Here is a 16107-nt window from a genome sequence, read left to right on the forward strand (position 1 = left end):
TATTTGATTTCTTGATTAGCCAATAATAATAAAATTATCATTCTCATATACTTCACTAATTAAAATACTAATATAAATTAGATTTAGAATTTTATTTCTCCACCACTACACTAATTAGAAATTTAGCACGTAAAAGACCATGCATGTGAGTATATGCCGTTATTACAGCTTCTAAGTTGACTCAACCCAATTGAGTATTGACTTCGAAAAAAATATTAAAACTTTGACTTTTCTTTGCCAGCATGGATTTATTATCACAATAAGACCAAGAATAAGTCACTTGAAAACCCTATAAATACCCTACTTCTCATCACTTCAAAACCATCACTTCTCTTCACCTACAAATCATTAATTCTTGTGTCTATCTCTGAAAAAAAAAATGCAGAACCCGGTAAGATTTTCAAGCTGCCGTGGAGTAGCATTTGAGATCAAACCACATGCTGATCCATTTGCCTTGTCAACACAAAACAACAATCAAGATGATCCTAAAGGAAGCGGTTGGCTTTCTTGGTTTCAAGCTGGTGGAAATTCGTCTAAAATTTTCCCTTCTACTGTCAACCGATCAATGAGTCGAGTCAGTAGCCATTTTTGTGACCTTGACCATGAAGAGGACGACTCTCCTGAAGAAGAAGAAGAAGAAGTTGATGGTATCATCAGTTTGAAAACACTGGAAGAAGGAAAAGTGGAGGAGCATCCACTAAAAATGGCTAGTAAGCGAGAGCAACCGCCTAAAATGGCTGCTCGAAAGCAAGAATCGGGCAGGTTGTCGGTAATTCTGCTCGATCAAGGCTTGTTCACCGTCTACAAGCGGCTTTTCGTTGTTTCTTTGACGTTGAACATCGTCTGTTTAGTTCTTGCAGCTACCGGGAACTTTGCATACGCGAAGAACCGAGCTTCACTTTTTGCTATCGCAAACATTCTCGCGCTGACTGTATGCAGAAGCGAAGCATTTCTACGAGTCGTTTTCTGGCTCGCTGTTAAAGTACTCGGAAGGTCATGGATTCCTCTACCGATCAAGACTGGAACCACCGCTCTTCTTCAAAGTCTCGGTGGAATACACAGCGGATGCGGAGTTTCATCTATAATTTGGCTCGTATATTCTATAATTCTCACTCTTAGCGACAGAGAAAACACTTCCTCAGCTATTATAGCTGTAGCCTCCGCGATTCTTTCGCTTCTCTTCCTTTCCGCTTTAGCCGCATTCCCTCTCGTCCGCCATCTCCATCATAATATATTCGAAAGAACTCATCGGTTCGCTGGATGGACCGCTCTAGCTTTACTATGGGCATTCGTGTTCCTCACGATCTCTTACGATCCAAAAACCAAATCCTACAGCAGCGAACTGGGCTCGAGGCTAATCAGGCAGCAGGAATTCTGGTTCACAATAGCTATTACAATTTTTATCATAATCCCGTGGATAACAGTCAGAAGAGTACCTGTCAAAATATCTTCCCCGTCAGGCCACGCCTCGATTATTAAGTTCGAAGGAGGAGTAAAACCTGGAATTCTCGGACGAATCAGCCCATCTCCATTATCCGAGTGGCATGCTTTCGGAATTATCTCTGACGGGAAAGACGAACACATGATGCTAGCCGGTGCAGTGGGCGATTTCACAAAATCTCTAGTCGCGAACAAACCGAGCCATTTATGGGTTCGACAAGTGCACTTCGCAGGCTTGCCTTATCTAGTGAACATGTACGACAGAGTTCTTTTAGTCGCGACAGGTTCCGGTATTTGCGTGTTTCTGTCGTTTCTATTACAGCCATGTCGAGCCAGTGTTTGCGTTCTCTGGGTGGCGAAAGGGATCGAACAAAATTTCGGAAACGAGATAAAAGAAATGATGAGCGGACATCCGAAAGACAAGGTGATCGTTCACGATACGGCTGTCTTAGGTAGGCCAAATGTGTCGCAAATGAGTATTGATACTGCTAAAAATTGGGGAGCTGAAGTTGTGATCGTTACGAGCAATCCTGAAGGAAGTAGAGACGTTGTTAATGCTTGCAAAGGTGCAGGAATTTCAGCCTTTGGTCCTATTTGGGATTCTTAGGCTTAGCTTTGTCATATGTTTAATCCTAGCACATGAACTCTACATTAAGTGATGTATCATGGTGCTACTGACAAAAGAATAAATTGTATCGTTGACTTATCTTTGTAAGTGATATGCTATCAAATTAAATTAAGAAGTAATTGTAAAATAAATCATATGCTATTAGATTTTTATAATTTGAAAATCAAATAATTTTTTGATAATATTTTTGGCTAAATCCATTTTGAGATCCCTGAATTATGCTATTTTGGTTTATCAGATCTCTCAACTTGTATTTGGCTTATTCAGGTCTTTAAATTTTTATTTTTTTAGTTTATCAGATCCCTCAACTTCTATTTAGCATCCTCAAATCTCTAAATTTTTGTTTTTTCATTCATTACGTCCTTAAACGGATTAATGAACTAAAAGATGAAAATTTAGGCAACAATGAATCAAAAAACGAAAGTTTAGGGATTTGAGGAAGTCAAATAAAAGTTGAGGGACCTGATGAAAAAAAAAATTAAATACCTAAAAAAGTCAAATAAAAATTGAGAGATACGATGAACCAAAACCATATAATCTAAGGACCCCATAATAAGTTAAGCCAATATCTTTTGGATTTGAGAATATGCATTATTGTACCACTATTATAATATACATATTTTTTAATTAAAAAATTACACTGTATTCCAAATTGCAAAGCATAATGTTTTGTTTTTAAATTTCAAAACATAATTTGTATTTAAGTTTTAAAGTTTAAAATAATATTATATATGCATAATATTCATGATTTATAATTTATGAATCACAAAATGGATCCGAGTTCCGGAAACCTACACACTAGTAAACAGAGGTCAAAAGAAACTCTAATGGGGGTCACCGGATGTTTACTCCGACACTTAAAAAATATTTTCAGTAAGGGAAAGAAGAAGAAAAAGAAGAAGAAGAAAAAACAAGAATAAGAATGGTGAAAAAAGAATAATTACCTAGAATTTGCACGTGACGTTCTTTTTATAGTATAACCCTTGCAAACCTTATTGTGCTGTCCTCTTCTCCTTCTTGTGGTCCCTAATTTCTGTTATGTTTACGTGTTTTTCCGTATTTGGCGCGGTTTGTTAGGTGCGTCTGGTGCCGGGAACATTTTTTTTGTATTTGTTAGAGGATCTCTTGTGGTCCTCAGAATCAGTTACACGTGACTGTTAGTCCGAGATACGTTGGGCGTTTCTCTAGTTCGGTGATATTTCGAGGTCCGACCTAATGGTATCATTCGACCGAGTTGCGATGTCGATCATCATAGCTCGGAGAATTCTTTCTCGACGATCTTCATCAGATATCTGGCCGAGATATGACCTCGTCTCTTATAGCTTGGTGACCCCTAGGCACTAGGTCGGTAAATTGCTCGACTCAGCAATACTTAGTTTTGGTGAGGGTGCTTCGCCCCTACGAGGTGTTATCACTACGTTATCAATAATTATCTTTAAAATTAATATTATTGCTTAAATTAAAAGTTTTAGGTAAATATTTGTTAAATTTACTTATAGTATTTAATTTCAATAAGATGATGCAAATTATATATATAAGAGTTTAATTTCAATATAATAACACAAATTAAATAAGTGTTTAATTTTAATAAAGAAATATGTATTCTAAAATTAAATTTAACTATAAAAAAATTAAAAAAAAAATAGTTAATAAAATTAAAATTAACAATATCTCTTAATGAATTGAAGTATTTTTTTCTTCATATTTGAAGTATTTATTCAAAAGTTTATATTTTTACCTTAAAGCATAATAAATGTGAATTTGAACTAATTGTAACCAAATAGTGTTTTTATTTATCACAGAGAGAGGATAAGGCCAAAACTAAAAAAGTCTACACATTTTAAGAATACAGACACTGATGATATCTTCCGAAATAATCCGAGAGATGCCTGAAAAGATTTCCGAGTCAGTCACTAGCCCTATAGAGTGGGTAAAACCCAAGTTAGCCATCCAATCCGCACATCGGTTCCCTTCTCTATACGTATGCCGATGAGAACGATTCAATCTCTAGCCATGAGGAATAGTGTTTTTAATATATGAACATTTCAGTATGGCTATTTAATTTTAAATTATATAATTAATTTTAATAAATGTTAAAAATAGAATTTAATCTTCTTCAAACATTTATAAATGTTATATTTGTAAACAATATCAGTTTCTCATAGTATTTTAATACGTGAATGCAATATTTTCAAATCCGGACGGGTTTTTGATAATTTTATTCCCCATATGAAGGGGGAATTCCTTTTTTATGCCCCAAAGCACAAAAATTACAATTTGGTGCCTGGGGCCCACCGGCCCGCAATGGCCCATTGCGGGCTGCACTAATCCAGCTGATTAGTCAGCTGGATTAGTGCTAAAGTCAACTGGATTAGTGCTATAGCAGCCCGCAATAGGCCATTGCGGGCTGCTTTAGCTCCAATGATTGGGGAGCTTCTCTCCCCAATCATTGGCAGCTATAATATTATCAAGTTAGCATTTGGAATAAATGGGACCTCTCGAGAACCAATCCACATCTCGTCGGGAGGTAATGGATTAAACTGAGTATTCCATGCTTGTATGGCGTTCTTGGTTTGGTACCGCCACCCTATGAAGTCGTGAGGGTTCAACTTTTCTTGTTGAATGACTGTCATAGCATGGGAGCAGGGGATCTGGTGGTGTTGAAACTTACTGCACGTGCACTTCATTCTTCGAAGGTTGACCTTCTGGATATTTCCTCCCTTTGCCCGAAAATTATCCTTCCTAGTAATCACCCTGCAAGTCAGGTTGTTCGGGTTATACTTCTTGCAAGTATGGGTGCGGGCTTTAATGTTGCGTTTTTCAAATGTGTGTTGCAGATCGGAGTAAACAAGACGCCCTTGGCGATTATCCCTTTATACGTTTCCCAACGCTTGACGAACATATCGCTGAGCCTGTCAAAGATAGCCTCTATCATCGCGGTGATTGGAAGCCCCCTTATATTCTTTAGCGTCGCATTTATGGACTCGGCGTAGTTCGCTGTCATTACACTGTTCCTTTGCGCTTTAATGTCCCAACACAAAACCCATTGTTCTTTCTTAAGATATATCTCATCAGTCAAATAAGCATACTCCGCCGGAGATCTTATTGCCATAGTGTCCATATATCACTTGTACTTTTTCTCTTGAAAAGTCCGACCTACACGTAAATATGGGGTACTTGTTAGTGCAAAATTTTTCAATAACCACAAATGTTGACGAGTAACAGCAAAATACCTTCTTTCTCAACCAGCGTCTTCATATCATTATTCCTGATATGAGTGTGGAAATTGGCCATTAAATGCCGAATACAGAAAAAGTGATCAATCTCTTCCCATTCCGGACGCTTCAAAACCAATATTAATCCGGAAGCGCGATCTGAAACAATGGCCACCTTTCGATCGCGAATGACTTGATCTCCAAGATGATCCAAAAAATATTCAAAACTCTCACTAGATTCAGAATCAACTATTGCAATCGCCACTGGCATTATGTGGTTGTTGCCATCTACCGCCGACGCTATCAACATATGCAATTTATATTTACCATATAAATGCGTCCGGTCGATGAATAGAACTGGTTTGCAAAATGGAAATCTGTCCACCATCGGGAAGAAGGTCCAAAATATTCTTTTGAAAATTCTACATTCCACCCCACCGCAATCAGTTTGGCGGCCTGTTGGAAATTGATATAGTTAGGATATAATATAAATTTAAATACATATTAAATTTAAAATAGTGATTTATTTCATACCTTCGGCATGCCAGAAAGATCCAGGATTCACGAGGACCAAGTTATCCATGAATTTCGTGATTTGCGTGTAGTTATATTCCCAGTCCCCGTAGACGCTACTAATTGCTCTCTCCTTCCCATACCACACCCGCTTATATGGAAGGGTCAGTCCCAAGGATTTTAAAATTCCCGCCATAAGCGTCTTAATCCGTATATCACGCTGCCCCAACACTTGAGTCTTAATAAAATCGGCAATTTGAATAATTCCAAAATTTATGTGGTTACGAGTTGACACTAGCATATCCCATATGTGTGGCCCGTTATATTTCGTCAACGTCCAGGTGTTGGTTTTCTGGAGCAGGGTGGCGCGCAACCACAAATTGCACATATTTTGATGCCTGCAAACTAGAACCAGTGTTGTTTTTTGTAATACCCCGTAGAATTATTAGTGTTTATTTTCGTGTGTGTCCAATTTTAATTAATTAGGATCTCGAAAATAGTGAATAAATTCACGAGATGAATTTACAAGTGTGAAAATGTGGTTTGGTATGTGTTTTGCCTTAAGTGTAACTTTTGGCAATTTTACGTGTTAAAAGTGAATTTTGTGATTTTCACTAAAAACCGTCAAAATAGTTATTTTAATTCAGCCCTTATGATATGATTTAATATTTTTAAATATTTGAGAAAATTGAATTTATTTTGCCCCTAGAGTTCGATTTATTTACAAAAATGTCATAGTGGCAAACTTGTAAATAAATAAAACATCAAACTAATATCTAGATATTTCTCTAGACAAGCTTGGTGCCCAAGCAATTCAATCTTCTTCTTCATTTTGTGTGGGTGCCGAATACACCATAGCTCCAAATACAAAATTTTACACTTTGATTTTCTTACAAAATTTTCTTAACAAAAGTTGTCGGGAAACTTGCGTAGATCATTAATCTATATTTGCATGTTGAATTAAGGTGAATTTTAAAACTCAAATCTTAGTTTTTGTTTGCTGATGTTGATGAATCATAGAAACATGCTTAGGATGCTTTAAAAATGGTGTTTGATGGTTGATTAACTGGTTTTGATTGTTGTTTTGATGGGTTTCGGTTTTGAATGAATATTTACGTGAAATTAAATTATTTATTTTAATTTCTGGGCTGATCTAAATGATGAGGTTACAGTATGCTTTAAAGTGTAATTTTTGTGGATTAAAAATGTTAATTAATTCGGGTATTAATTTAATGATACAAGTTTAGATTTTTTTTTATAAGTTTAAAGCTTAAAAATCGCTTAAAAAAAGATAAATAAATGGATTTTAAATTTCTGAAAATAATTGGTTTATGTTTGATTTAGATGTTGGGTTGATGGTGAATAAATCTTTAATGGTGAATTTTTAATGGTTTGTTAATCGGGTTTAATTTTTGATAATTGTTTATTCGGTAAAAATTGTTTAAAAAGGGTATTTTTGTCATTTTAATTTCTGGGCAGAAATTATTCATGAAAAATGTATGAAATATATATGATGATTATTTATGGAATTTAACTTATTTAATTGAGATGTTTTGACGGATTAATAATCGGTTTTGACTATTAATGGTTATTTCGATTTTAATTGTTAAAATAATGGAAAATATTAATTTAAAAATTATGGGCTTCTGTTTTTACAAGATGAAAATTAAAAATCTGTTTAAAATAAATTTTGATGAATTTCGGTGTTAAAATGGCTTAAAATGGATTTTTAAGCGTTTTTAGTGTTTTTTGAGTTTTCCAGCCAAAACCACCGGAATACGGTGACCAAAAAATGAGCAGATTGGATAGAGCATGATGGCTCAGTCCTAAGCTCAATTGGCAGCAGTTAGTGCCGAAATGTTTTTAGCAGAAAATAAGGGAGGCCGAGCCCCGGGTACAAAAATATTTGACGGAAAAAATATTTTTGGTTATTTTTGAAATGTGGTATATTTGATGAGATTTTTTAAAAGTGTGTTTTAGAAAATGGTGTGAATTGATTATGTGTTAGAATTATATGGAGTTATAATTCTATGTTTATTTATGGAATTAAATAAACTATGTGAATAGAGTGTATCGTATAGAAATACGATGACGCGGAAATAGATAGTCGGAATCAAATTTGGTTATGTGATTATGTGGTTTATTTGATCGAGTCGGTCTAGAATTTATCCTAGAATTTAGAGTTAATACATTTATTAATGTTTAATCTCTAAATTAGATCCAGCGAATTTTGTCGCGGAAACCGGCGAGCGAAGGTTTTGATATTCGACGGGTGATATTTTTAAATTTGGAATAAGCGAGTACTGTGAGTGTGTTTACAACTTATACTGCTAAATATTAGTATTAAAAATATTGCGAACTGCTTTACATGATTTGCAAATGCTTTATTTTATTTTGAATTTAAATCGCATGAGCTATTATACATAGTTTTGAAATCGATTTAGATTCATTAAAACATGCTTACTATTGGGCGGCAATAGTGATGTGTGATCACCGGTATTGCATTTAGAATGTGTTTGCATAAAAATGGTATGTGGAAATCCGGACGATGGTCTGGAAGTCTGAGACGACGGTCCAGACATATGGAAACAGATCTTCAGAGACAACGGAATATAGACGACCAAAGGCAGGTAGAGAAACTGCCGAGATCTGAGAGGTTGAACCTTTTATTAAAAAACTGAAATTGGCGACAATATTTATGTACTGCCGAAATCCGTTGTATTGTAAGAAGAGTCTGGAATTTTCAAATACGTAAAATTAGAATAATCGGATTTGACTGGCTAAAAGTACAAAAAGAGAAAATAAATACGGTCAAAGGAAAATAAAAGGTTAACCCGAATGGAATGGAAAAAATGGAATATTTATGTTTCCTGTTCTGAAAGTATATAGGATCATGAATCATGGTTTAGGGTTTCATATGAATCGGTAATCTGGAATGCATTGCTTTCATATTAATGTTTATTAGTACATGTTGTACGCATTCACTCAGTTTTTATAACTGACCCCGTTGAATTTATAATTTTTACAGGCGAGTAGTTTGAGGTGTGGATTGCCAATTTCTTATTCCGGAAATCCCTGACTTGAATAAAGTGAGAATGACTTTTCTTTATGTGTCTAGAGTTGCAGTAGCTAGAATACTGAACGATGATACCTTAGTAGTCGTTGGACTTATTTATGCTTTATATTTTATAACGCTTAAACTCTGATAATATGTAATATGTGAATGTTGTGCGAAAGTCCGAGCGACTGCACAAGTATAAAATGCGATGAACGCATCTGCATAATGAAATGCAGTTAAATCCATAATGAAATGGTCTGCATAGTGAAATGCAGTTATTACCATAGTAAGGTGGAATGTATAATGAGATCCATAATAAACCATAATGAAATTGTTTTGAAACTAAAATGCAATAATTAAAGAGAAAATTATGTGAATGTTTTAAATGGTAATTTTTTTATTAGAACGTTTTAAACTGCGATTTTAAAATGTTCGAAAATGATTTGAATTCCGCGAAAAAATTTAAGTGATTTTAATGTATTTTTAAGGCTTGCTACGGGTTTCGGAGCAACCACTCTCATTCCCTAGCGCCGGTCTCGACGCCGAGAATCGGATCGTGACAAAGGTGATATCAGGGCAATGATCTACAAGTGATTCCACTGCCTAAAAAAGGAGTGATGAAAGGTGGTATTATTTCCACTGACTGAGATAGTCGAAAAGTGGTTAGGTGGTATCATTGCTAAGTAATTATAGTAATTGCAGACATGTAAATATAAACCAAATAAAAAAAATAAAATTACTTTGGTCTTTCCGTAAATAAAATTACTTTGGTCTTTCTGTAATCAGCCCTTTTTAATTTAAATAGTTCTATCTAAAAAAATCTACCAATAAATGTCATTTTAAGAGTTTTTTTTTATAATTTTTACTATTATATTTTAATATCAAATGCCTTTAAGCGCGTTCACGGAACACTTTAAATGTGAAATTCGTCTATCTGTCCGCTCCGTTCAATGATTATTTTAAATCACAAATAAACTCTTAAATTTTTAAATGAGTTTAATTGAAAAATAATTAGAAATAAAATTTTATTATAAAATTTCAGAACCTCTAGAAGTGTTTCCATTAAGAAAATAGCAAATTTGGTAAAAGATAATTGAGAACCAAAACAAAGAAGAAAAAAAAAATTCACAAATAAAAAATATAAACTATAAACACGTATAAACAAAATAAGTTGCATACTAGATTTAGAAAGAATATAAAAGTTGGAGAGATAATTAAGCCAAGAAATGGCCAAAATCACCTCAATTTAAGAGGTCTCGCGGTTAAGATTTTAAAAAAAGGATAAAAAAAAGTTAATTTTAGCACTTTATTCTAAAACAACATCTAAATAAAAACAGATTATTTTCCTTCCATTTATGGAATAGTCATAAATAAACTGGAAGCGATTTTTACACTCCAACATGTTATAATCGCACTCCACATCTTGATAAAAGATAAAGAACTAAATCCTTGCTTCTCTTTTGTTTTGTTCCAGCCTTCATATATAGTTAATTCACCAAATTTTATATTTTCCAAATTTTTTTCCTTTATGTGATTACAATTGCAAAGAAGTCGTCTATGTTATTTTTATTTATTGATATTAAACTAAAATATTGTTACATGAACTTCAATTTTTATGCATACAATAATCTTTAATTTGATATATTTAAGCCTCCATCCTTAGCCAAACATTAGTTTAAATAAAAGATTTTTACAAATAAAACTTATTTTAACTTATCATTATTTATTCAAAAGAATTCAATATATTTATTGATTAATGAATCAATGTATTTTTCTAAAATATTATAAGCCTTTCATATTTTAAAACTCGTTAGTTACTAACTAATTACCTTATTATATTTAGTAGCTAAATTGAAATAAAAATAATAATAATGCACAAATTTTTAAGTTATAATTTAAAATACCAAATTTAAATATGAAAAAGATATAATTTAATTAAATTTAATATGTGATACTGAATAAGATAACTAAAGCAGTACTTACACAATAATAAAAGGAGCAAAATTTTTTGTATATATTAATTATAAAATGTAGTACTATAATGATTGGAAATTGTTTTTTTATTTTTAAAATAAATATTAACAATATAATAAACTCTAAATTCATATAAAATAATAAATAATTAGAATAAACAATTACTGACTAAGAAGCACGGAAATTTCGATAAAATTGTGCGTCCCGTTTCGGAAACGTTTTGGAAACCGGAAACTCCTAAAAACTCATAAGGAAACGTTTTGGGCCGTTTCTGTAAATTAAAAAAATTAAATAATTGCAAAAAAATCTAAAAATTTCTCAACAAATAATTTTTTTAATCAATTACCCACAATTTTTATTGTCCATGTTAACTACAATAAAAACTTATCTTCTTACTTTTGTTGGTTTTAATTATATTTGATTTATTTTATTAATGGTATTGATAGAGTCTGCCTTCTGATCCGGTGAATGAGACCTGCAAAACAGGGTAGAAGCTAACCAGATGGTGGTTGTCCGATTAACTCTCCGATTTAGAGCTTTTAGCAGCGTTTTGAGTATATTAATGTAGTCGTGTGCTTAGGCATACCTCATGCTCCTTTTATAGTAGATGATTGCATATCTAGCAGTGTTGTAGTAGGAAAGTGAATCGTACTTTCTAGGGTTTGACCCTGAATAGGAGTAATCTACCTTATTCAGACATGAGTCCTATTTAGCAACGTCTTCCTAAATAGTCTCGTCTTCCTAAGTTAGAGTTTATCTTCCTAAGTTGAACACTACTAGAAAACAGTCGATTTGCGACGGATTTGAAATCTGTCGCTAAAATCAAAATTTGCGAAGGATTTAGCGACGGATTCAAAATCCGTCACTTTTAGCGACGGAAATTCCGTCGCTAAAAGTGGCGGGATGAATCCCGCCAATTTGTTTTTCACTTTTAGCGACGGATTTTGTAATCCGTCGCTAAAAGTAATACATTTAGCGACGGAATACCATATCCGTCGCTAAATGCTAACTTTTAGCGACAGATTACTAAATCCGTCGCTAAAAGTATTATTTTTATTAAAAAAATTATAATTAAAAAATATATTTATTAAAACAAATATTTATTAATAAAAACAATATTAATTATAAAACAATTTATTAAAAAATTATTTATTGTAATTATTTATTAATAAAATAATTATTTATTATAATTATTTATTTAAAAATAATTAATTATTTATTATAATTATTTATTAATAAAATAATTATTTATAACAAAATTATTATATTAGAATGTGGGAGTAAAGTGTAATATTAATAACTTGTTGTTTTTATTTAAAATAATTATTAAAAAATAATTTATTTTATTTAAAAATAATTAGTATGAAAAAATAATTATTTTATATAATATGGGAGTAAATTGCGGGAGTATCTTTTTGTTATATTTAAATATAATATACATAGATATAAAACAAGAATCTGAGCTGGATAAGTTGGAGTCACGCGCGGGGGAACTACAAAGTTAAAGAGGAGTGGATGGGAGTAATGTGAAGGATGGGTGACCTACTGGGAAGTTGGAAAATCCGCGATATTTGCGGGTCAGTGCGGGTGTGTGTTGTATAGCCAGTGGGTGTGTGACGGTGGTTGACCGTTTAAATAATATTTCATTTTACGATTTTAATTAAAAAATAATTTTTTTTTTAAAAAATTTGCGACGGATTTAAATCCGTCGCAAAATCCGTCGCAAATTTTTTTAAATCCGTCGCAAAAAAAAAAAGTATTCGGTCGCTGCAAAATTGGCGACCAGATATTTAGCGACGGACGTTGTCCGTCGCTAATACGTCGCTAAACTCGTTTAGCGACGGAATTTAGCCATTTAGCGACGGAAAAATCCGTCGCTAAATGGCTGTTTTTTAGTAGTGGAAGTTTGTATTCAAATAGGAGAAATACTTCAAGATATGTAGCAGATCTGGTAATCTATCCGAATTCCGAGGTCGACGCGCTTTGTCCGAGTCCTCAGAGATTCGGTCTTTATCTTGTTGGATGGTATCATGGCGGATCTTATGGATTCGACCATCTTCCTTATATGTTTGGTTCTTCTGGCGGAAGTCCGATATTATCTGAGAGTGGATCTTCTGCAACTCAGCTCCATTATAGTTAAAATAGGATTCAGTATCAATCAGGTATAAATGTATAAATAAAATTAATGTTTAATATCCACGTGTGTTTTAAATTGCCAATCAATTTGCGACGGAAGGGTATATTTTATACATTTGAAAACATAAATTAATTATTTTTAATATTACATACCCTTATTTATGTTACATTGATGTTAAATAAAATTAAATATTTGAAAAGAGTCATTTAATTATATTTTAAATATAATATTCTTCTCCCGATCCCATTTTTTTGTCATTTTTTATGTTTTTTGTTCCAAATAAAATCACTTCTAAATTGTTAACACAAATTTTCCCCTTTCACCCCCAATATTAGTAAATATGATATATAAATTAATATGTAAAATTAATAATATATTTGACTATATCGTATTGTTTAAGCAAAAAACAAAAAAAGAAAGAAATTTATAGTGATAATATTTAATGTATTTTTTATTTGTATAAATATAAAAAAAGTGACAGAAAAATGAGATAGTCGAAGTAATAAAAACATGTTATTAATCTTAATTTTTTAAATAATAAATAGTACTAGTAATTATTATAGAATGGTAGTAAAGAGTAACAGATGGTTAAACTTAAAAGATTTAAGTGGGTCCATTATGAGAAGAATTGTAAATAAATGGGTCCTTTATGAGCTCAAATTCTTGGTTTGACATTGATGCGTTAGTAATCTTCTATGAGGGCATATTTGCCTATTTGAAAATATTTTGGAGCGCAGTTATATATTTTGGAGTGCGAAAATCGCTTCTATGGGGAGTCACCATTTTTCTCTCACTATTTTTTAATTTGGTTAATTTTCACCAAATGCATTCCAATGATCATTACCAAATTTTTCAACAAAAAAACATACTTTTTTATTTTTTTAATATTATAATCATTTTTTATTCTTAATATTTTATACACTTTTCTACCAATTACACCCATAAACTTATTTATGCTCATATTCGTCTGAATTTACATATAATATTATTATATCGTAAAATTATCTATGTAATATGTTTATATTATTGTCTCGTAAAATTAATTATGTAATATTTTTTTAATTGTCTCATAAAATTATCAATGTAAGATTTTTATGTTTTATAAAATTATTCATATAATATTTATATATCATTATCTCGTTAAATTATTTAATAAGTAAGTAATTAATTAAATACAACTACAAATTATATGTACAAAATATACATTAACCATATTATTATATTCAAAAAGTGAAATGGTGAAGGAAAAATTCCTTCACCATTTTTGATGAAAAAGAGCATTATTTTGGTGACTCCCTTGGAGATTGTCTAAATATAGATGATTGACGGATAATTACTTTTAAAAAGAAAGAATTGGTCAGGATTCTTGGAAAAGACTTAATTACTAGTATATACACTAGCGTGTTTCTTCATTTTTGATCAGAATTTAATCACTTGGCATTTACAGAAATATGATACAATGAACAAATCCGTCGATTGGAAAAATTATTTATTTTTCGAAAAAGTTCAATATTTTAATTATCCTAATAAGTACACATCCATTCTCTTATTGCTATTGCTAATTTATGCCTTTTTATTTAAGGCCAAATTGTTAATTTTTTTTTTAAGTGGCTTTAATTTAAATCAAACTTTTAAACGTTTGTAATAATATTCTGAATTTATCACTGTAATTCAAATTATTTTCTCAATTTTCACCATAGTGTAATACCTTTTTTTTTTTGGATTTTCTAATTATATTTAGCCTTAATTTTGTTTTCTTTTTTTCGCTTCAACAACCGAAAATTAAAAAGCTTAATATTAGATTTTAACGTTCTTTTTGATTTATTTTATATTAGAAGCTAAATTTAATTTGAATTGTGAAAAATGAATTTCGCTAATTACAAAATTATTATATAATTTCAACTGAAAATTGAAACAATTAAATTAATTAGAAGAAAATTGGATAAAACTATAGCAAAATAACAAAATCGACACAGTATTATAAAACTTAAAAAGTTTAATTTAAATTGTAACAAATTCAAAAATTTAGATTTTTTTTTTGTCCAATTAGGCCTTAATTTAACAGCACATGCTTTACAATGTTAAATTAAAGTGAATCGCTCTATTTCTTTTTTTAGTCTTATTTTCAAAAATTCTAAAGGACACTTTTAGACGATTTGTTTAGGTCATAATAAATTTTAAAGAAACTTTACAATGTTAAATAAAAAAGGCTAAACTTAGAGAGCAAGTATATGACACATTTTGTAAATATAGTTAAACTTGAAGAAAAAGTATATGGTACATTTTGTAAATATAAAAGCACACATTATCCAAAGATATTGGACTATCGGTTATATATAACAGTTGTAAGTGCAAAATAGCAATCTTTTAAAATCATTTATATAATAGTCAAAAATATTCTAATATAATAAATTACTATTTCATTAAGGTTTGGTCAAGATAGATCTTTTAGTTTGGAGCTTTGGAAGCCAAGTTTAAAAAATCATATAAAATATTTTTGTTCAAAATTTTTGTTATTAGACTTAATCTATACTATATATAAAAGCACGGAGGGACAGACAAATTTACCGAATAATCCTTTTCAGTTTACTACTAAATGAAGGTTTTATAGTCATTAACTAATTAGTTATTTAATAAATCACTATTGTAATTAAAGTCCTAATTAGAATAGGTAGCTAAATTATCTCCAATTTAATTTTTAATATGTATAAAATAACTAAATTATTTCCAAATTAGTAGGAATACCTATCTTTTAGTAATATTATTAAAAATTTCTATCTTATTATTTTTAAAGATATTATTAATAAAATTAAATTAATTATTTAATTATGTTTATTATAAACCAAAAAAAGAATAAATTCAGTGTGGAAAAAAATTAATAGCCGAATATATTATATTTACTTTTAAAAAAATTCTTAACTAATTTAATATTAATTATAAATAAAAAAATTGATATAATTATAATAAATTTATTAATATGTTCATTGACAAGCTACGTTACGAGCCACGTGCATAGCACGTAATGCGAAACTAGTTATTTAAAAATTACCCACTTTAATTTTTTTCTATGTATAACTTGATATAAAAAAAATTCAATCGTATTCTTATTTGGATTTTTATGTTTCGGATCTGACCTCTTTCT

General features: G+C 31.0%; 3 protein-coding genes across 3 annotated transcripts; 1 reads left to right on the forward strand and 2 right to left on the reverse strand.

Moving 5' to 3' along the window:
- Positions 1-344: 344 nt before the first annotated feature.
- Positions 345-2223, forward strand: LOC126671235 (adenylate-forming reductase 03009). Its single transcript, XM_050364986.2, has one exon. The coding sequence runs from the start codon at positions 380-382 to the stop codon at positions 2045-2047; it is 1668 nt and encodes a 555-aa protein (XP_050220943.1). The 5' UTR covers positions 345-379; the 3' UTR covers positions 2048-2223.
- Positions 2224-4524: 2301 nt separating this feature from the next.
- LOC130015236 (uncharacterized) lies at positions 4525-5180 on the reverse strand. The gene is made up of 2 exons (XM_056104994.1): positions 4918-5180; positions 4525-4822 (listed from the first exon to the last, which is right to left on the reverse strand). The coding sequence occupies exons 1-2, from the start codon at positions 5178-5180 to the stop codon at positions 4525-4527; spliced, it is 561 nt and encodes a 186-aa protein (XP_055960969.1).
- Positions 5181-5192: 12 nt separating this feature from the next.
- LOC130015237 (uncharacterized) lies at positions 5193-6184 on the reverse strand. Its single transcript, XM_056104995.1, has 3 exons — positions 5818-6184; positions 5302-5739; positions 5193-5224 (listed from the first exon to the last, which is right to left on the reverse strand). Exons 1-3 carry the CDS (start codon positions 6182-6184, stop codon positions 5193-5195), a joined length of 837 nt encoding a protein of 278 aa, XP_055960970.1.
- Between the last annotated feature and the right edge of the window lie 9923 nt (positions 6185-16107).

The sequence above is a fragment of the Mercurialis annua genome, linkage group LG3 (genome assembly GCF_937616625.2).
Source record: "Mercurialis annua linkage group LG3, ddMerAnnu1.2, whole genome shotgun sequence".
Lineage (NCBI taxonomy): Eukaryota > Viridiplantae > Streptophyta > Magnoliopsida > Malpighiales > Euphorbiaceae > Mercurialis > Mercurialis annua.